Below are 24,353 nucleotides of genomic sequence, written 5' to 3'. Positions count from 1 at the left end.
CCCCCTATCCACAACCAGGCTCCAAAGACCTTTTCGTGATTTACCCCGACTGCTCCATATGCTCTGGTTCAGTCCAATGACAAGAAGTTGTACCCTGTACACCACAGCGCTGCCATTTCCTCTATCCCGTGCACGCCTTTCACCCTCCTGCGAGTTCAAGCCCTAAGCACTCAAGATATTTTCACTCCATCCTCCCATCTCTAATCTGAACGCCTAGATTATATATATATATATATATATATATATATATATATATATATATATATATATATATATATATATATAAGGAGTTTGGAAAAGTGTGTGAAGGAGAGTAAATGTAAATAAGAGCAAGTGTATTAGGTTCAGCAGGGTTGAGGGACAAGTTGGGAAAAATTTGAATGGAGAAAATTTGGAGGAAGTGAAGTGTTTTAGATACCTGGGAGTGGACTTAGCAGCGAATGGAACCACGGAAGTGGAAGTGAGTCATAGGGTGGGGCAAGGGGCGAAGGTTCTGGAAGCGATGAAGAATGTGTGGAGAGAACGTTATCTATGAGAGCAAAAAAAGAGTATGTTTGAAGGAATATTAGTTCTAACAATATTATAAGGTTACGAGGCATAGGCTATAGATAGGGTTGTACGGTGGAGGTTGGATGTGCTGGAAATGAAATGTATGAGGACAATATGTGTTTTGAAGTGATCTGATCGAGTAAGTAATGATAGGGTAAGAGAAATAAGTGATAACAAAAAGTGTTTTTGAGAGAGCAGACGGTGTGCTGAAATGGTTTGGACATAGGGAGATAAGAGTGAGGAAATGTTGACAAATAAGATATATGTGTCAAAGGTGGAGTGAATAAGGAGAAGCGGGAGACCAAACTGGAGGTGGAAGGATGGAGTGAAAAAGATTTTGAGCGATCGGGGCCTGAACATCCAGGAGGGTGAAAGGCGTGCAAGGAATAGAGTGAATTGGTCGACGTACTGTCAATGGACTGAACCAAGGCATGTGAAAAGTCTCGAGTAAACAATGGAAAGGTATGTGGGGCCTGGACGTGGATAGGGAGCTGTGGTTTCGGTGCATTACACATGACACCTAGAGACCGAGTGTGACTGAGTGTGGCCTTTTTTGTCTGTTTTCCTGGCGCTACCTAGCAGTGGGTGGCGATGCCGTTTACTGTGTGGCGGGGTGGCGCCAGGAATGGAAGAAGGCACGCAAGTGTGAGTATGTAAATGTGTATACATGAATATGTCCGTGTATGCGTATATGTATGTATATGTACAATATATATATATATATATATATATATATATATATATATATATATATATATATATATATATATTTTTTTTTTTTTTTCAAAAAAGAAGGAACAGAGAAGGGGGCCAGGTGAGGATATTCCCTCTAAGGCCCAGTCCTCTGTTCTTAACGCTACCTCGCTAACGCGGGAAATGGCGAATAGTATAATATATATATATATATATATATATATATATATATATATATATATATATATATATATATATACTTTGTGTGTGTAAGTGTGTGTGTAGAGAGAGAGAGACAACAAAGTAGGACAGCTCTGAACTCGAGCCGTCCCAAAGGAAAGTCGTCTCGCCTCCACATAAGGCCTGGCGGCTAACCCTCGCCTCTCACTGACGAAGGACAGTCAAACAACCGCTCTCAGTCTGCCACATTTGCACCTCCAGAGGTACAACCTTCTGAAGCCGCAGTTCCCAGCGGCCTGGCAATCCACTGTCCTCAAACTGTCTTCATATACACACAGGCAACTATATACTTAAGAACATCAACCTAACTTTCCATTGTTCCAAAACTCAATATACATGCCACCCCTGCCTGGTCATCCTCCTTATCCATCACACAAGAGGGACAACCACAGAAAATGCGGGACAGATGAAGCAATAACATCCTCAGTCTCTCTCTTACACTGTCTGTCGAGAGTCCCCAGCTCACTGGTCCTCCCGGCTGCCTCCAACCACTATCTGGACCACATCCGACAATCTGGGAAGAAGCTGCTCCACCACTCTCACCTCCTGCTGGGTACCACCACCTGCGCGCATCCTATCTCCAACTGATTACGCTACGCCTCCTCTTACTCCAGCATCCAACAGAAGGACTGGAAGGCTTGAGGAAACAGAAAGAAGGAATGAAGAAGCCATGAAAATCATTCTTGACTACCCCAGCACAATAAAGATTCTTAATCATGTGGAAATAATTTGGTCTTTCCAAATTCAGAGACAATATATGTGAAGCCAATCCTATTAAGATCGCGTGGCTCAAGCAAACATCCTAGTTCATCTAAAAGAAATTTACCAGGCTTTGTCTGTCAGGTAGGACACGTCCATCCAGATAAGGTTATATTACAACTCAGAATGTAACGTATTCCATAACTTCACCATATAACACATCAAGCGCACTACTGCAGATACTTCACTTTTATATATCTTGATACATGATCCAGTCACTGTTGTCCGATGTCTGTAAACATTCAACGCACAGCGTAAAGTGTTGAATAATTCATTCAGTACTGCCTAAATGTTGCATCCTTTTTCTCACAATGTAACTTCCACTTCATTCACTGGGGCCAAGTTCCTCGACCTTTTATGCATTCTGCTTCCTCTTGTACATCACCTCCCACATAATATGGCAGGAGCGCACAATAATTTCGCTGTTTTTTGCGGCAAAAAATTGAAACTAAATCACTAAGAGATCCCTCGTCCCCGAACTGCAGTTCGACATTACCAACCCATCGAGCCGATCGTACACTCCGCTACGAGACCCGTCCTCTAATATCTCAACCGCCGGCAACATCATCAATACTCAGCAGAATATTATCCCACCGTTTGTGTAATGATCTTTTATCTAACCTTCTACATCTCTTACTCGAAGCTCCAGTCCTCAACTCTGGCACCTCTTCACTATTTTTCAATGTTGGCACGATAAAAACATCTAACAGTAGCGCAGTCTTTTATTTTTTCTTTTAACATTATAGTGATAAGACCGATCCTGGTGACGTTTCACGTAATTTCGGATTACGTTTTAGTTCCTCGACTAAACAAATAATTAAAAGGTTTTTCTTTATATTTCGTATCATGTCTTAGGTTAACGAACACCAGTGAGAATACTGCAACAATGAACACCACTCGAATGGCCTTAAGAGCAGCTTCTGTTGTCGCAAAACTGATCGAATGTTGTGGTATAAGCTGTGTGTCTGTGCGTTTCGTCCATGAAATAAGAACTATACCTTCTGGACTGTCTGTTTAGTATTCCTGTAGAGTTCAGGAATTTCATATTAGTATGATTTCTGTGTCAAAGTCTGCGTTCACCCAGAGGTTGGTTTAGTTTGTTTCACAAATAATTGATTTCGTTATCATTAAACCATTCACACTAAATATAGTTGTCTAAGTCGTCGTGTTATCATTACGTTAAAGGAAAGTTGGGTGACAATACAGGCAACAGTCAACTGCTCAAGGAGCGAACCCTTGTTCTCGAGTCATTGTTTACACTTGGCATTGCCTGCTAGGCGGCCGGCGTCAAGCCAGGCCCAGACAGGAGACCGGGCGGAGTGGTCACCACCGCAGCGCAGTGAGGGCAGCTCGTTAACCGAGAACAGTCAGCTGGTCACCGTCAGTCACTGTGGTGTTGTGCAACAGAAGTCACTCTCTGGTGTAAAGGAAGATATGGAGTCGGTGACGCCGAGAGGAATTTGGTAAATATAACTTTTCATCATTCATGTGATACACCTCAAAAATACGACTGGCAAGCTCCGTGTTGACGATCAGACGTGACAATATAACATAACTGGTCAGAGGGATGAAAATCAGTCTAAGTAAAACCACAAATAATCACATGAGACATGAATTTTAAGAACACATCGATTCTAGCTTTGAATATTGCGTGATGTTCTTCTGCACTGGTCGTGCGGGGGCTTAGAGCATAGAGTAAAAAGCTGCAGGGTGTGATCCCATACACTGTATTGTTATAAAAAGCTTGTCGAGTATTAAGAAATGTGGAATTAATTCATAATAAAGTGAATGTAAGCATCAGGTTGGTGGGGAGTAATGTTGCTTCAGGAGTGGTATATAATGTGTGGAGTAGATGTTCGCTTCGAATGTGCGTCATAAATACATTCATACATTCGCAGAGGGAGCTGTAAATGGCATTCATGAACTTGGAAAAAGCGTATGATACGGTTGACTGGGAGGCCTTGTGGAGGGTGCAATGAATATATGGTGCGGGTGTTGCTAAAGGGAGAGTAGGGTGTATGTTTGAACAGGAAGGGAGGAGGGGGAGTGACTCCAGGTGAGGGTGGCCTGTGTCAAGGTTATGTGATATCACCATGGCTGTCTAGGGTAGTGAGGGAGCGGGGAGGGGCTACGGTGTGACGGGAGCGGGGAGCCCGGAAAGTGTGTCGGCTCCTGTCTGCAAAGGGAATGCTTTGGTGGCGGACTTAAGAAACTGCAGAAGCTACTGTCTGAGTTTGAAAGAGTGCGTGAAAGAGGGAAACAGTGAATGTGAATAAAAGTTAGGTAAAGAAGTGTATGTAGCATGTGTGTGTGTGTGTGTGTGTGTGCTGGTGGGGTGATCGGTTTGAGATTGAACATGGCAGTGGCTGGAACTATGGACGATGACTTGAATCAAATGGTGGTTGGGGATGGGATGGGAGGAGGAGGGGGGGGGTTAGGGTGAGGGGTGTAGGGGAAGGAGAGGTCACTATTGTGAAAGCAAAGACGGGTATGTTTAATGGTAGTGTCGTGGGCCCAGAATATGAAAGGTGATGGATGCGTCTGAAAAGAATCGTCTGAGAACAATAGGTGTGTGAGTAAGGGTGACTGCCTAAGGTTGTGACAATACAAGAGATGTGTGGTAACACGTGGAGTATGACTGAGACGGCTGACGAGGACGTGCTGAAGCGGTGTGGACACAGTAGAGAAGATGAGCGAGGACAAAGTATCGAAAGACTGGAGGAAGCATCTTCATTATGCCGGATGATAAGCTGCCGCCCACAAACAACCGAAGGAATCGCGCGTTTCTAGCTAATGCCATCGGCCCGATAATGTCCTGTGACTCTTTTGAAGCAATGCGAAGTCCTTGTTAAGTTAGGTGCGACACTTGATCCTCGCCTGTCACGATATATAACAACTGGATCCAATTAACACTCGTACGTGTTATGAAGGCCTTGGGTTCCTGAAGTATACAGTCGTGAACCTGGGTAGCAGCTCCACATATACAGTGCTCTACGGGAATAACAGACAAGTGGAAGAGATCGAACTGTGTTCGTTTGCAATTGTTACATTGCACTTCCTGTTTTGGAAAGGTTAGCAGATATTGCTACCAGCGCATAATATAGCGTCGATGCAATCGTCTCTCTGTAGGCAAGTGTTGCTCATAAAACGAGATTAACATGAGATTAACATAAGGGAGGAGAACGGAGGAGGGTGGCTGGGTGTTGGTGGCGTCTGCCGGAGAATGGCTTGGGTTGGATCTTGTCCTTGGTGGAGCCACGGCAGTGGTGCGGCCGCCACATCCACTGTAGTTCCTGAACTCTCGCGATGTGCCACCCACGGTCCTTCCACACTAAAACCCATCCATCCACACTACCCTCTCCATGCCGTGTGACCCAGCACGGTCCACACTACCGCACCCGCCCATCCACAACTCCCGCATCAAATTGTGCCACCCACGGTCGACACCAACCCACCCAACTCGCTCTATCCTGTGTCATGCAGGGTCACTACTAACCCACCGACCCACCCTGCTCCATACTGTCCCACCCAGGGTCACCAGTAACCCATCAACCCACCAATCCACTCTGCTCCGTACTGTGCCACCCAAGGTCGCTGTTAACCCACCCAACCACCCACCCTGCTCGCTGCTACTGTCTCCTCAACTTGATCACACAAACGGCACGTGTAGATATATATGACTGTGTGATTTATGCCGGTATCCCTAACTAATTCATCGTGCATCCCATGCTCATCCAGTGAAGCGGTAGCGCAAGAGGCCTACTCAGGTAACAAAGGGTTTTAGTCAGACCCCCCGCCAGTGGGTCAACATTATGTAGGCTGTTACCAAATTGGTTCACTACACAAGCTTCATTACACGGTGTGAGGACAGCCGGTTAGGCCTACCTTTTGTGCACCGTCTTGCTGGAAGTCCACATGACAGTTGGCCTGGAACTTCTCGCACAATAGTTATGGCCGCGTCCACACGGCTTGATCTGATAGGCAACTGTCCTACCCTGCCTCTCACAGGGTTACTATGTCTCTTCCAGGGTTACCTTTAGTGTTACCTTATTACCTCTTAGTGTTATCCTGCCTCTTCCAATGCTACCCTTACTGCCAGGTTATTTGGTTTGGAGAGAGGAAGTAAGGAAGAAAAAAAAATACAAGTTACCAAATCGTTTCATCATCGCAGTGTTGGTGGCGAGGAGATGAGGCAAACGCTGAATCAGATAATAAGTTCGTATTCTTGGTGTCTGTCGCTTTACATTTCAAACCCTGGTGATATATCAGCACACAGCATGACGCACTGACACAGCATTGAGCTCCATGTGAAATGTCTCATCTGCTGGGACAAGCTGTCCTCCTGTGAGGAGAAGGAGGACGAGGAGAAGTTGTCCTCCTGTGAGGAAGAAGAGGACGAGGAGAAGTTGTCCTCCTGTGAGGAGGAGGACGAGGAGGAGGGTGACTCGCACGCACGTCCTCCAGCCCTCCCGAACCTTCACATACTTTTGTGGCGCTCTGAGCCGCTGGTGCAGGAAGAGCAAACAACTCGTGTGAAACATCCCATTTTATGAGGTTTATATATTTTTCCATTGTCTTCACATGCCAGTCATTCGTTAACACCCATACACTTTTGTATTTCTTTAGAAAAAAAAAAAAGAAAAAAGGTTTTTCAGAAATTTTTAGAGATGTTCACACAAACACTGAGCCAGCAAGTCGTGATTTCAAAACACGTTGTTACGCGTCCGCGTGAGTAAGGGGTGTGGCACAAGATCTACCGGATGGTTGACGTTCTTCTGTGACATTCGAACTTTTGACTGATTATCCTGCCAGACTGTGCGCCACTCCACAAAACGTCGTAGGATGTAACAGACGTAAGATATACATACATAGGATGTAACGCACACTTGAACAATAACATTGTTCAAGTACTACCCTGGCATATATGTGTCATCACAGTCCATTCTATCCCTGGGGATAGGGGAGAAAGAATACTTCCCACGTATTCCCTGCGTGTCGTAGAAGGCGACTAAAAGGGAAGGGAGCGGGGGGGTTGGAAATCCTCCCCTCTTTTTTTTTTTTTTTCCAAAAGGATACATACATTCAGCCCTGTATACATACATACATGTATTCTTCCCTTATCATGTTCGTGCATAGGATCCCCCTAGTGGCGTCCCTGTACAGTGTCCCCTGGTGACGTCCCTGTAGTGTCCCCTGGTGACGTCCCTGTAGTGTCCCCTGGTGACGTCCCTGTAGTGTCCCCTGGTGACGTCCCTGTACAGTGTCCCCTGGTGACGTCCCTGCAGTGTCCCCTGGTGACGTCCCTGCAGTGTCCCCTGGTGACGTCCCTGCAGTGTCCCCTGGTGACGTCCCTGTACATCGTCCCCTGGTGACATCCCTGTAGAGTGTCCCCTGGTGACGTCCCTATACAGTGTCCCCAGGTAACGTCCCTATACAGTGTCCCCTGATGACGTCCCTGTACAGTGTCCCCTGGTAACGTCCCTATACAGTGTCCCCTGATGACGTCCCTGCACAGTGTCCCCTGGTGACGTCCCTGTACAGTGTCCCCTGGTGACGTCCCTGTACAGTGTCCCCTGGTGACGTCCCTGTACAGTGTCCCCTGGTGACGTCCCTGTACAGTGTCCCCTGGTGACGTCCCTGTACAGTGTCCCCTGGTGACGTCCCTGTACAGTGTCCCCTGGTAACGTCCCTGTACAGTGTCCCCTGGTAACGTCCCTATACAGTGTCCCTGATGACGTCCCTGTACAGTGTCCCCTGGTGACGTCCCTGTACAGTGTCCCCTGGTGACGTCCCTGTACAGTGTCCCCTGGTAACGTCCCTATACAGTGTCCCCTGGTGACGTCCCTGTACAGTGTCCCCTGGTGACGTCCCTGTACAGTGTCCCCTGGTGACGTCCCTGTACAGCGTCCCCTGGTGACGTCCCTGTGCAGCGTCCCCTGGTGACGTCCCTGTGCAGCGTCCCCTGGTGACGTCACTGTACAGCGTCCCCTGGTGACGTCACTGTACAGCGTCCCCTGGTGAGGTCCCTGTACAGCGTCCCCTGGTGAGTTCCCTGTACAGCGTCCCCTGGTGAGGTCCCTGTACAGCGTCCCCTGGTGAGGTCCCTGTACAGCGTCCCCTGGTGAGGTCCCTGTACAGCGTCCCCTGGTGAGGTCCCTGTACAGCGTCCCCTGGTGAGGTCCCTGTACAGCGTCCCCTGGTGAGGTCCCTGTACAGCGTCCCCTGGTGAGGTCCCTGTACAGCGTCCCCTGGTGAGGTCCCTGTACAGCGTCCCCTGGTGAGGTCCCTGTACAGCGTCCCCTGGTGACGTCCCTGTACAGCGTCCCCTGGTGACGTCCCTGTACAGCGTCCCCTGGTGACGTCCCTGTACAGCGTCCCCTGGTGACGTCCCTGTACAGCGTCCCCTGGTGACGTCCCTGTACAGCGTCCCCTGGTGACGTCCCTGTACAGCGTCCCCTGGTGACGTCCCTGTACAGCGTCCCCTGGTGACGTCCCTGTACAGCGTCCCCTGGTGACGTCCCTGTACAGCGTCCCCTGGTGACGTCCCTGTACAGCGTGCCCTGGTGACGTCCCTGTACAGCGTCCCCTGGTGACGTCCCTGTACAGCGTCCCCTGGTGACGTCCCTGTACAGCGTCCCCTGGTGACGTCCCTGTACAGTGTCCCCTGGTGACGTCCCTGTACAGCGTCCCCTGGTGACGTCACTGCTTTACGTTATGTTACGTTCCATTTCCACCCTATTTAGCATCAGAAAACCACTTATCCCTACCCAATAGGTCTCTATCATTACCTAGTAAACCCACTCATCGTTTGCAGAAGCCACCATCCCTCTCCAGGAAGCCTCCATCCCTCTCTCGGAAAATTTCCCATCTCCTCATCCCCCACACCCCTCCCGGTAAGCCAGACCCCAATCCCTCCCTAGAGACGTTAACACAACCCAAATCTCGCTGTACTTTCGATCATAATACCAGTACACCAAACACAACTCGCTGTGCCATACTGGTCACTATACCATGGTAAATTGTGTCATACTAAAGGTACCATATCACTGTGAGCTATGCCACACTGATGGTACCATATCACTAAGTTATGCCACACTGATGGCACCACATCACTTTAAGCTATGCCACACTGATGGTACCATATCACTAAGTTATGCCACACTGACGGCACCACATCACTGTAAGCTATGCCACACTGATGGTACCATATCACTAAGTTATGCCACACTGACGGCACCACATCACTGTAAGCTATGCCACACTGACGGCACCACATCACTGTAAGCTATGCCACACTGATGGCATCATATCACTGTAAACTATGCCACACTGACGGCACCACATCACTTTAAGCTATGCCACACTGACGGCACCACATCACTGTAAGCTATGCCACACTGATGGTACCATATCACTAAGTTATGCCACACTGATGGTACCATATCACTAAGTTATGCCACACTGATGGCACCACATCACTTTAAGCTATGCCACACTGATGGCACCACATCACTTTAAGCTATGCCACACTGACGGCACCACATCACTGTAAGCTATGCCACACTGATGGCACCACATCACTTTAAGCTATGCCACACTGATGGTACCATATCACTAAGTTATGCCACACTGATGGTACCATATCACTAAGTTATGCCACACTGATGGTACCATATCACTAAGTTATGCCACACTGATGGTACCATATCACTAAGTTATGCCACACTGATGGTACCATATCACTAAGTTATGCCACACTGACGGCACCACATCACTGTAAGCTATGCCACACTGATGGCACCACATCACTTTAAGCTATGCCACACTGATGGCACCACATCACTTTAAGCTATGCCACACTGATGGCACCACATCACTTTAAGCTATGCCACACTGATGGTACCATATCACTAAGTTATGCCACACTGATGGTACCATATCACTAAGTTATGCCACACTGATGGTACCATATCACTAAGTTATGCCACACTGATGGCACCACATCACTGTAAGCTATGCCACACTGATGGTACCATATCACTAAGTTATGCCACACTGACGGCACCACATCACTGTAAGCTATGCCACACTGATGGTACCATATCACTAAGTTATGCCACACTGATGGTACCATATCACTAAGTTATGCCACACTGATGGCACCACATCACTTTAAGCTATGCCACACTGATGGTACCATATCACTAAGTTATGCCACACTGACGGCACCACATCACTGTAAGCTATGCCACACTGATGGTACCATATCACTAAGTTATGCCACACTGATGGCACCACATCACTTTAAGCTATGCCACACTGACGGCACCACATCACTGTAAGCTATGCCACACTGATGGCACCACATCACTTTAAGCTATGCCACACTGACGGCACCACATCACTGTAAGCTATGCCACACTGACGGCACCACATCACTTTAAGCTATGCCACACTGATGGTACCATATCACTAAGTTATGCCACACTGACGGCACCACATCACTGTAAGCTATGCCACACTGATGGTACCATATCACTAAGTTATGCCACACTGATGGTACCATATCACTAAGTTATGCCACACTGACGGCACCACATCACTGTAAGCTATGCCACACTGATGGCACCACATCACTTTAAGCTATGCCACACTGATGGTACCATATCACTAAGTTATGCCACACTGATGGCACCACATCACTTTAAGCTATGCCACACTGATGGTACCATATCACTAAGTTATGCCACACTGACGGCACCACATCACTGTAAGCTATGCCACACTGATGGCACCACATCACTTTAAGCTATGCCACACTGACGGCACCACATCACTGTAAGCTATGCCACACTGACGGCACCACATCACTGTAAGCTATGCCACACTGACGGCACCACATCACTGTAAGCTATGCCACACTGACGGCACCACATCACTGTAAGCTATGCCACACTGATGGCACCACATCACTTTAAGCTATGCCACACTGATGGCACCACATCACTTTAAGCTATGCCACACTGATGGTACCATATCACTAAGTTATGCCACACTGATGGCACCACATCACTTTAAGCTATGCCACACTGATGGCACCACATCACTTTAAGCTATGCCACACTGATGGCACCACATCACTTTAAGCTATGCCACACTGATGGTACCATATCACTAAGTTATGCCACACTGATGGTACCATATCACTAAGTTATGCCACACTGATGGCACCACATCACTTTAAGCTATGCCACACTGATGGTACCATATCACTAAGTTATGCCACACTGATGGCACCACATCACTTTAAGCTATGCCACACTGATGGTACCATATCACTAAGTTATGCCACACTGATGGTACCATATCACTAAGTTATGCCACACTGACGGCACCACATCACTGTAAGCTATGCCACACTGACGGCACCACATCACTGTAAGCTATGCCACACTGATGGCACCACATCACTTTAAGCTATGCCACACTGATGGCACCACATCACTTTAAGCTATGCCACACTGATGGCACCACATCACTTTAAGCTATGCCACACTGATGGCACCACATCACTTTAAGCTATGCCACACTGATGGTACCATATCACTAAGTTATGCCACACTGATGGTACCATATCACTAAGTTATGCCACACTGACGGCACCACATCACTGTAAGCTATGCCACACTGACGGCACCACATCACTGTAAGCTATTGCCACACTGATGGTACCATATCACTAAGTTATGCCACACTGATGGTACCATATCACTAAGTTATGCCACACTGACGGCACCACATCACTGTAAGCTATGCCACACTGATGGTACCATATCACTAAGTTATGCCACACTGACGGCACCACATCACTGTAAGCTATGCCACACTGACGGCACCACATCACTGTAAGCTATGCCACACTGATGGCACCACATCACTGTAAGCTATGCCACACTGATGGCACCACATCACTTTAAGCTATGCCACACTGACGGCACCACATCACTGTAAGCTATGCCACACTGATGGTACCATATCACTAAGTTATGCCACACTGACGGCACCACATCACTGTAAGCTATGCCACACTGATGGCACCACATCACTGTAAGCTATGCCACACTGATGGTACCATATCACTAAGTTATGCCACACTGACGGCACCACATCACTGTAAGCTATGCCACACTGATGGTACCATATCACTAAGTTATGCCACACTGATGGCACCACATCACTTTAAGCTATGCCACACTGATGGTACCATATCACTAAGTTATGCCACACTGATGGTACCATATCACTAAGTTATGCCACACTGATGGCACCACATCACTTTAAGCTATGCCACACTGACGGCACCACATCACTGTAAGCTATGCCACACTGACGGCACCACATCACTGTAAGCTATGCCACACTGATGGTACCATATCACTAAGTTATGCCACACTGACGGCACCACATCACTGTAAGCTATGCCACACTGATGGCACCACATCACTTTAAGCTATGCCACACTGACGGCACCACATCACTGTAAGCTATGCCACACTGATGGTACCATATCACTAAGTTATGCCACACTGATGGTACCATATCACTAAGTTATGCCACACTGATGGTACCATATCACTAAGTTATGCCACACTGACGGCACCACATCACTGTAAGCTATGCCACACTGATGGTACCATATCACTAAGTTATGCCACACTGACGGCACCACATCACTGTAAGCTATGCCACACTGATGGTACCATATCACTAAGTTATGCCACACTGATGGCACCACATCACTTTAAGCTATGCCACACTGATGGCACCACATCACTTTAAGCTATGCCAGGACTGGTGTACACCAAGTCCCATAGTCACGTGAATAGTGTGTGTGTGTGTGTGTGTGTGTGTGTGTGTGTGTGTTATACACATGGTATGTGTTATACTCGTGTGAAGGAGTCAAGGTGTGGAGGTGTGAGGCAGGTTGCTCCGGCTCAACACTGCACCATTACGCTTGTATAACCCATGGCTCCATCCTCTCACGAACATGGGCTGCCCACCTGGTGTGGATGGGTGGGTGGGTTGGGGTGGCTACCTGCTGGGTGGGTGGGTGGATGGGGTGGCTGTGGCTACCTGGTGGGTGTGTGTGTGTGTGTGTGCGAGGATAATGTAAACAGAGGTGGCCACCTAGTATGTTGTGTGGACGGCGTTTTGATTAGCTCTTATGCTACGGGAACAACGCCAGAAGCAAGTCACGTAGATAGATGCAGGGGGGCCGGCGCTGTGGAGGAGAGTCTCCTCTTTCGTCTCTGCCTCTGCCGTGCGAAGTCCCGGTGTGGACACCCAGCCTGGCCAACTAGGCGGACCAGTGCCCGCGCGTAGTTAAGGAAGCCACACGAAACCAGCTCACTACAGCCTTCTTATTCCAAGGTGGGCGTGAGGATCATGGGTCAACATCACAACCTCAGTCCCACCAATACTACCCAAGGCCCACCAGGACCAGCTCCAGCCTTACAAGAGACAAACCCCAACCTTACAAGGGCTAACCCCACGATCCCATCCTAACCACGGCCAACCCCCAGCACTTCACTCAGGTAGACCCCACAAACTTAGACTCACCACGGCCACTGTCAAGACCCTATCCACATCAGGACCAACCCCACAACCCTAACCTAACTACGGCCAAACCAATTACCCTAGCTTGACCAGAGCCAACCCCACAACCCTTGGCTCAGCAGGGCCAATCTCAAGCTCTAGTCTCATCAGGGCCAACCCCACAACTCTAGCCTTACTAACCATGACAACAGTGACTTGCGTCGCCACATATCAAACCATTTCATCCAAGTGGATACACACACACACTACCTACACCTGATCACCAGTAACACCCTTACCCCAGAAATGTCACATACACTGCTTTGTCCCCCTTATCAATATCAATAGTGCTTTGTCCCCCTTATCAATATCAATAGTGCTTTGTCCCCCTTATCACCATTAATAGTGCTTTGTCCTCCTCATTCCCATTAAGTGTTTTGTCCTTATCACCATTACATTGCTCTGACCCTCTTATCACCATTAAAAGTGAATAGTTCTCATCACCACACTACACCAAGACAAGGTTGTCCTCCCAGCATCGTAGCGGTGTTACTGGCATCTTCTGTACGCGTTTGTGGTGGCGGGACCACCACCACACTACACTCTACCACACTAACGAGGCGCACAGTGACATGCTTCCTCCATGTGGTACACTCGACGAGTCGCAGTTTACCTGGACGGACTTCTCTGTGTCAGTGGTCTTGTGTGCATTGCATGAGGACGTTGTACATTTCCAGGATGCGGGGCGTGGTAGCGACGGTGACATTGTTGTTGTTGTTGGTCGCGGCTTCTGCCGCCAACCCCAGAGAACGACGACAAGCGAATGGCTGCTTCTGGTGGGATGCAAACTGCAATAGCAACTCCGGTGGGTCACCCCAGACTGAGGCCCCAGCCGACCCTGTGACGGAAGACACCAACACGGGTGGAGTCCGCAGCAACCCGCAGTCAGAGGACACATCGTACACTCTGTGCAGCGGTGGACAAGGCAAATGTGTGCCTTACTATCTCTGCAAAGACGGCAACATTATCACCGACGGAGCTGGACTTATTGATATAAGGTTTGTCTCCAGTCCTTTCTCACGCAAAATATAACGTAACCAAGTTTCGCTAAGGTTAAGAATACTGAATGTGCTTCTCTTTCGATCCCCATGTCCTTGAAATGGTGCAGCCACAATATCTGTAAAGACGTGGCATTTCATCAGTCCATCAGCTCCCTAACATGCTTAAATTTAAGGCCACATCACCGACTGGGATTCATACTTTGCTGTGCTATAAATTCCCTCGTTCTTCTTCCCGTGCTTAACTTGGTTCTGGGTGAAACAAGGTTGACACACCCCTGTCTGGAGAGCTGGCAAAATCCTCCACCTCTCCGGATGTGATCTGTCTGTGTATACCCTAAGGTCTCTCAGCTTACATTAAGATGTCATTTTGGTTCACCGCGTCTCGAGTGCTTGGACTCTAGTTACACAAAAAGTATATTTACAGTGGTTTAAAATCTGGACGATACGTTTTCGAGGTGATGAATATCATGTGGTATTACCAGTGCAGGAGGACACAGGATACAGGCCTGTCCGCCAGTTCATTCCAGACCCAGTTCATGAGGGAAGGTAATTCCGTAATCCAGAAGGCTAAATATCCGCCAAAATGGAAATGACCTCGTGGGAGTGAGACGGCTGTTAACTTTATATTTCCCTCAGCCACAAGAATCTTCCAGAAACCTCGAAGTTGCTCGGTGTTGCGGAAGACTAGTCGTGATCCCCCCGTTCGTTCAGAACTGGCACAGGATACGTGTGAACACAGCGAGGCGTCTGAAACTTGTGAGATTTTTACTATTCCTCCGTCTTGGGCATTAAGGAGAATCTGGCGACACTGCGGAGGGAAGCGAGCGTTTCTACCAATCCATCGTTCAGGAACCTTTTACGTACTTCATTTGAGACAGAATCATGCGAGTCTGGCGGTCTATTAGCCAGTACATGTATGGGGGTATGTATACCTCACACAACCGGTATATATAAAGTTACAACAATAATTCGTTGATTTTCCCGACATTGTTAGTAATTTTGTCGATTCATCTTGAGGCTCTGGGAACAGAGAACAAAACTCTGATCTTTAGGTAAGTCATCTTTTTTAATCTATTTGTCTTTTATCATGACGGGTCAGACGTTTCATATAACACCACTTCTAGTCAAAACCTCCAGAGCAAGACCACTTTCCTCCTATGCGTCTGAATCTATCAATCAATCCTCAACTTTGCACAATACAGAGGAGGGAAGTACTTCCAACACCATCCCCCCTGGATCAACTCAGCATTAAATTCCAACTCTAGGAACTGATTGTTGACATACTTGGACATCCCAGTACACGCACATCCTCTCACCACTTGGCATATCTTTAAATACGAGATAAAGAGACTGGTATCGCTAGCGTAGACGGTGAGTAGCCGAAGTCGGGTAGAGAGCAGTTGCGAGCGAACGATAAATAAGCAGCATATGTGACGTCTCGCCATCACGCATGCTGCTTCAAACACTCGGTTGCAAAGCTCCACTCAGGTCAGCGCTGGCAAGTCTGACACTTCAGAAACATACTGACAAGTTCTCTACGTGAATGACTTTCAGCAAGACTACAGGAACGTCAGTTCCGGTTAAAAACTCGCGTCATGCAATCCAGCTGTTTCTCTCTGTAGTCACGCGTTCATATGAGTGACTGACATACATGCTCTATGTATGAAAAGTGTAGCACTGGGGAAAACGATCAAGAATGGCCTTAACCTTTTAGGAAAAGTGCATAGAATTCTCTGTCTTCCAGGCACGGCGGAAACTGACTTGACCAGTCGAGGAAGGGAATGGAACGAACAGTGTTTGTCTTGTGGTAATCACAAATAATCAGACTAGGTACCAACACTTTGGGAAGGTCATTAAACTGTCACACTGTGGAAAGCCAGGCACATATAATCTCCAAACCCAAATTTATGTTCCCATTTAGTAAGACTTCCTTTCACTGGTAAATGTAGATGAATTGATGTGATCCCATAAATAAATATTCTTTTTTTTCCCTGGGGGTAAACAGGTTCGGAAACGCCGACAGCAAGCAGTCGAATTCCGAATGCCCGCAGTACCTGGACGTGTGCTGCACCCTGCTGGAACCCAACCCAACCACTCCGAAGCCCGACACTTACAAGCCAAGATGTGGACAACGTAACCCGGAGGGCGTCAACGCTCGCATCCTCGGCTTCGAGGTTGATCATCTTAACCCTTTCGTCAACTATATTCAAACTACCATGACTTCTCCTATCTCTGGTTTCTGAAGATCCCTGAATCGCACTTCTTTGGCCCTTCTCTTTGGCCACCTATACGGCTTTTGCAAGGCGAGGTCCACTAGTGATATCTTCATCTATGCTGCATATACAATGCTGCACTGTAACACTTGCCACTTCGAAGACTATTAACAGAGTGGGAAGATCCGTCTCCAAGCTGCTTCTGTCTTCCGGTTTCCCTTTCTCTCTGGTCAAGATTCGTCTCTGTAACTGGAGATGAATCAACCTCTCCTTACTTCTCCAACAACACTAGTGCGTCTGTGGTTTATGTACACTTTCATAGCATCTCTTGTCAACTATGATTAACTACATTTATACACTGATAAGTCAAATGTATATCAGCTTTCTGAAACATCTATATCTTCTCTCACTTGATCTGCGACTTGTGAAAACTTCTTTAAGCTTAGATATGGATAAGTTTTCCCAGTGAAACAGAACCCTACATAATCTTCAACTTCTCTCGAGCCCAATTTCTTCAAATTTCCCTTCTTAAAGCACTGTCTAACATATCCATCGCCTCTGATGGCACTAACTGAACCATTTCTCATGTTAAACGTCATATACTTGGTACTGCCTTAACATCTACTCCACCCTGGAGAACCCAGTCACACAAATATCTAAATATGTCTGTAAATAACGTTTCTCTTCATCGCTTTAGTTCCAATATACAGATCACAGCTTTGTTCTGGTCTGGAGCCCAACTGCTACATGTAAAGAGGCTTTAACTGTACGACTTCACGCTGGAGACGCTCCTGAGCTCGCAACTTCGGCCTCCCCATAACTTCACCCACTTCCCCTGTGCTGTGTGCTATGGCGTACCATCGGGAACGGATGATTGAGCCACTCGGGGAAAATCCTAAACGGCCGCTTTTACTTCCCACCCATGGAAAGCGGCGATACCCGAGGGGAGGAAGTCCAGGTTTCGTACCACCCCCAATCCCCATCCCCCAATTGTCGCCATGCGGGAGGGAGTCGGTCTGTGTTTGTGTGTCGATCGTCCGCAGAAATGATAGGAAAAGACAGGATGGTTTGTGCACCCTGAGCAAGTGGACGTGCTTTGGGTACTCTGGAGTGGACGGGGATAGACGGGTGGATTAAAGACCTAGAATATGACATGTCCCGACAGTATAGGTGTCTTGGGATCTTGAATGCAAAAGAAAGCGATAGAACGATTTATCTTTAAGAATTCTTCCCTAAAGATACCTAATCTTTCCCAGATATGCATATGGAAATACTCTATGTATATACAATGTGTGTGTGTGTGTGTGTGTGTGTGTGTGTGTGTGTGTCATATCATGCACAAGGCTGTGTTCCTTAACCGTATCTTTAGTACGTTTGCTGGAAACGTTCCCTCGCTTATGTTCGTTTGACATGTTTTACACAAGGTCGTTGGCTGTTCCAGACTTAACAGAGACACACAATCGTAACCTAGAGTGACGACAGCAAAGGCTAGCATTAATGACGTCATCAAAACCGGCAGCAGTCCTCAGACTTTTCCAGACTTCAAAACCGGTAGTATTGGGAAAGAGACATCTTGTGCCACGCATTTCCATCAAGTCTTCAAGTACAGGTTTTCGGTCCTTACCTTGAAGGTGCTCACTAGGATATGCTGATATGGTATGGACATGTGGAGAGGACGAGTGATAGGAGACTGACAAAGAGATCGATGTGTCAAAAGGCCAGGGAAGAATGGAGATGGGGTTTCGGTGCATTACACATGACAGCTTGAGACTGACTCAGTGTGAACGAATGTGGCCTTTGTTGTCTTTTCTTAGCACTACCATGCGCGGTGTGTGTGTGTGGGCTACCTCATGTGAGGCGGGGTGGCGACGAAAATGGATGAAGGCAGCAAGTATGAATATGTACATGTGTATATATGTACATGTCTGTGTATGTATACGTTGAAATGTATAGGTATATATAAGTGCGTGTGTGGGAGTTTATGTATAAACGTGTATGTGGGTGGGTTGGGCCATTCTTTCATCTGTTTCCTTGCGCTACCTCGCTTACGCAGTAGACTGCAATAAATTCTATAAACATATATATATATATATATATATATATATATATATATATATATATATATATATACCGAACACTTGATCGCAGTTTCCCGCGTTAGCGAGCTAGCGCCAAGAACAGACGAAGAAAGATGGCATCCACTCACACCCATTTTCCAGCTGTCATGTGTAACGCACCAAAACCACAGCTCCCTATCCACAGACCTTTCCATGCTTTACCCAGGACGCATTTACCACCCTCACACTCCCATCCACAAAAAAAATCCAACAATCATAGCGACATCACCCACCCCCTGCCGCATATTAAGCGCTACTTGGAACCATTCACTCTCCTCTCTTCCTACTTGTACACATGCCTTGCATCCTTAATAAAAATTCCTCACGCTTCCAGCTTTCCTCCTACAACGAATAGTCTTAAGACCTTCCACAAGGCATCTCTATTAACCCTATCATACGCTTTCTCCATATATACATAAGCAAAGTATATATAACTATAGCAGAATCCAATAAGGTTTGTCAGTTATTTTGTATATAAACAGTTTAGTTCCGCCTTGTTAATTTACCTTATTTCTGTTTTTATGAATACAGGAAAATCAAGCCCAGTTTGGTGAATTCCCGTGGATGGCGGCCGTGCTGAGGGAAGAAATTGTGGCCGAAAAGGCAGTCAACTTGTACGTCTGTGGTGGTTCGCTGATCCATCCTTCCATAGTGCTGACGGCCGCCCACTGTGTCGCCTCACACAAGGCTAATATTCTCAAGGTTCGTCTGGGAGAGTGGGACACACAACGCACCTACGAACTCTACCCTCACCAAGACCGAGGCGTCACCAAAGTAGTAATCCATGAAGGCTATTTAGCCGGCCCTCTCTTCAATGACTTTGCCCTCTTGATCCTGGATGAACCTGCTGATCTTGTGCCCAACGTGGATACCATCTGTCTTCCTGGAACGGCTCCAAACTACAATGGGAATGACTGCTGGGCGACAGGCTGGGGCAAAGACAAGTTCGGCAAGGAAGGAGTATTCCAGAACGTGCTGAAGAAGATTCAGCTTAAAACTCAATCTCATCAAGACTGTCAGACGGCATTGAGAACAACCAGACTTGGCTATGAATTTATTCTGGACTCGTCCTTCCTTTGTGCTGGAGGCGAACCTGGTTTGGACACTTGCAAAGGCGACGGTGGTTCACCCTTAGTATGTAAACTTCCTAATAACGATTACGTCCAAGCCTGGCATAGTGGCATGGGGCATTGGCTGTGGAGAGGATGGTATCCCAGGAGTATACGCCAATGTACCTTATGCCGTGGACTGGATTAAGACGAAAGCAGATGAGGAACTAAGACACATTGGTCGCTACACACCAGGTTACTGGTAATGCTAACATAATTCCTCAGGTTCAACAGCAGTATATCTGAGGTCTTGTTCATTTATTTCTGTTTCATTGGTTTTATGTATAATGAAATCTGGTCGACCGTCCTTAGTCAGTGGATATCTTGTGACTGGTCAAGTAGAGAATATTTTACTGCCTCTTAAGAGTCGAGTTCTCTACCCAACAATCTCTGGTTATTGGGAGTTATACATACATAATCTGGATGCAAGACCTGAGGCAGTAAAGGGGACGGGTAATATAGGACCATCTATCAAGCATGCCTAACAACTATCCTGGTTTCCAATGGTCGTTACAGTAAACTCCCTGACCCAGCTGGAATGTATTCCACTACTGTATCAATATGTCGAATATTTATATAAATAAATTCTAAATGGAAGACTATTATTCATTCCGCACTTTTCCTTCGGGACATTATCCCGTGAACAGTATTTTGTGCAAAGTGCAACAATTACTCGTGTAATAACCTTAGAGATACATTCTAACGTATTTGTTGCATTATTATTCCTGATGAAATACACGAAAATGACAATAAATTATTCGTGATAACAAGCAACAGGCAGCTGAGAACCCTACTGTGCATAAGCAGGGTCTGACACCCACACAGCTTAGCACTTTCGGCTCATCAATATGAAATTTGCTCTAGAATATAGATGAACGCATTTTTTTTTTTTCCTCCATGGAAACTTTCCTCATTAAGGTCACTCGATTTAAGAAAGTGGTTAGGGATCTCGCTGGTGAGTGGTAGATATGAGTGCTGTGGAAATATCAGTCTGGTCATTACCAGACACTGTGGCAAATAAGCATCTGTCTTCATCAGAATATCTCGATATAAAATCTTACAACGAACTAGTTCGCTGAAAACAAAATGCTGCATCATCATTAAAAACCAAGCGACGTAGCCTTAACTGGCGCGCTCATGATGCTGTCTATATATAAAAAAAAAAACTCACTGTACAGCCGTCAGACCAAGCGGCATTATCAGACACAACATCTCCCAACACATCAAAAATAGCTGCGGTAAACCCCCCCCCGCGCCGGTAAATCCCAGTGACGTCCACACTTTCGAACGAGCTTTCGGCCACACAACGACAATTACTCCATTCCATCCTTTTCTTGTTACCCACACAAAAGCTATGGTACAATGCAACACACACATACATCTCCCATATAAACTGCACTAGTGTGGCATGAGGAATCCCCATCACAGTGTCCACGAATTTCCCCTCAGCAGGAAAGAGGCGATCTACGACCACAGCAGGTGGTGGGTCAGCCTACGTGGACACCCATACCTGAAGGCGTGTGAGAACCTTCTTAAGGTCACAACAACAACACTCTAGGTCGCCCTATGTTTGTCACTTTATGCCAGTGATCCACCTACAAGGCACTTCCAGCTGCCCTCAACACACACACACATCAAACTTTCCTTCTCACTAATGACTCCAACTGTCTTCATTAACATAAATAAGAATTCAAGGCGCATTACTGGAAAGCACCAAATGATTCTGTACCTGATACAGATGATATCTTTCTATTCTGTCGACTAAATGAAAAAAATAATTGACTTTACAATAGATCGAAGTCACACGAAAAAGCAAAGTAATTCATTAAACATTATGATAACAAGGTACACTTTGCTACGTGTATAAAGTACGTCGTGAAGGTGTAATACACATCAGGTATCACAGATGGGTCTTCTGTTAGCACCCCAGACGTGTCATACTCACATTATTCCACACTTATCATCTATGGTAACCTAATGTTTACTCCCATGATCGGTGTACATGTCTTTTTGCAAGTTCACTGTCATGTATGTTGGTACGAACCAGTGTTGACCTGCTACCTTTCATATATATATATATATATATATATATATATATATATATATATATATATATATATATATATATTATGCCTATGCTTGAAATGGAAATTCCAACAACAATGTTGTCACGATGGCCAGTTGTAAAGGAAGTGTTCCTGTTCCCGAGCGATAATTACAATGAGTCACACACACACACAACACACACACACACACACTGGCACAACGTTCACACTTTTCCTACAACACCTCATGCTCAACACTTGATACCCGTTTCAACGACATCGCCTTTGTCTCGTCAACAAACAAACATCAGCTGATGAAATGAACAACTTTGTCTGTAGCGATGTTTGATGAAAATGACCAGCGACTAAAGCAACTTTAAAGGCTTTGGCTGACTCCACGCCCGTAAAAACATTTACCCCGCCTTCAAAAGAGATGAAGAAAACTTGTAGAGACTGACGCAAGTCCCCACCAGCGAAGCTTTCTGCCCGGGGCTTCAACTGTTGTCACATAAACACAAGAGACGCCACCTTCGGCAGGCTTCCCACGCACAACAGACTCATCGGTGCATCACTGGGGTGCTTTCCGTCGTGGTCTAATCTACTCCACAAAACATTTCTGACTTCTTCATAGATATATGTTTGGACCTCTTGCTTATAGTACTTTCCATACTCCTAAAGATTACATTTGACAAATGTTTCTCATCCAAAAACATCTATAATATTGAAGTGCAATTCGATACACATCACAAGAGCTCTTTGACTGCAATGTGAAAGTGTATAGAACATACTAAAGCCTATCTGTTCTTCAATAAGTGATATGGAACGTGTATTGCGTTGCAGGCAACCCTGTGCGATGCCACGAACATAAGCGTTGGTCTATCAGCAACCAAGAGTATTAAAAAATGCCTCTTATGTGTATTGTTCTACAGACAACCCTATTTAAAGCCACGACCATATGTATTGTTATGAGGGCAACAACACTGTGCAATGCCATGAACATTTGTAATGTTCTGTAGGCAAATTCAGTGTAATGCCACAAACAGTGAGATGAGACACTGACTTATAATCTAACTTCCCCTCCGTTTATCTCAGGTCTGAAAAACCAAAGGAAAAATCAAAGAGGACTTGAAAGCACGTCACAAACCGGGGAGACGTTTACAGGAAGACGATACAGAGACACAAGCACATGCTACCAATAATCCTACACCATACTGCCTTACACTCTACATCTACCTTCTACAGGCACATACAACCGATCAACCTGCGACATACTACCTTAGACACTATACATCTACAGTCTACAAGCACATACAACTAATCAATCTAAGACATACTACCTTACACACTCTACATCTACCTTCTATTTCTCCACTTTAACCTCCCTACGCTATCTACCAAGTGGAGTTGAGCTAACTTCAGCTGATGGAGGAAAGGGAGTCACGTCCCGAGCCAGCCAGACATCACTTGTAACCCATAAAACATTTATCAATACCAGTATTTAATAAACAGTCGATACAAAACATTAATAGTGTATGAAACTCAGCTAACCTGATCATGAGACTCTCGTCTAAAACGCTTCCCCTTTTGTTAGAGAAACGGCGACGTAGTGAGGTTGTCCTGACGCTGCTGCCAGCCAGTCCTCCACCCTGCCCCGTATTTTGAGGTAAGGGATCAATGAACACTGATGTGCATGGCAACTCCAGTGCTGCTCTAATGACTGTCGCCCCAGCATTGCTCTGCTGCTCTGCTCTTCCCGTCACTATACTGAAAAAAAAACAAAGAAAAATAAAAAAGGATTCCCATATATATATATATATATATATATATATATATATATATATATATATATATATATATACATATAGCGGGGGGCTAGAAACCCTCCCCTCCTCGTAACAGGGATAACAGAAGGAGTTGTGCGGGGAGTGCTCATCCTCCTCGAAGGCTCAGATTGGGGTGTCTAAATGTGTGT

The 24,353-nt window shown here is 46.4% G+C and overlaps 1 protein-coding gene across 1 annotated transcript; it reads left to right on the top strand.

Moving 5' to 3' along the window:
* Positions 1 to 3,523: 3,523 nt before the first annotated feature.
* LOC139762353 (phenoloxidase-activating factor 2-like) lies at positions 3,524 to 20,933 on the top strand. The gene is given in 5 exon segments (XM_071687103.1): positions 3,524 to 3,704; positions 14,574 to 14,894; positions 16,903 to 17,071; positions 19,759 to 20,397; positions 20,399 to 20,933. Coding segments are annotated over 5 exon segments (1,302 nt in total). The 5' UTR covers positions 3,524 to 3,675; the 3' UTR covers positions 20,543 to 20,933.
* The last annotated feature ends 3,420 nt before the right edge of the window (positions 20,934 to 24,353 follow it).

Source organism: Panulirus ornatus, chromosome 43 (assembly GCF_036320965.1).
Source record: "Panulirus ornatus isolate Po-2019 chromosome 43, ASM3632096v1, whole genome shotgun sequence".
Lineage (NCBI taxonomy): Eukaryota > Metazoa > Arthropoda > Malacostraca > Decapoda > Palinuridae > Panulirus > Panulirus ornatus.
The sequence above is the reverse complement of the archived record's forward strand: the minus strand, read 5'-3'. Positions and strand labels throughout refer to the sequence as shown.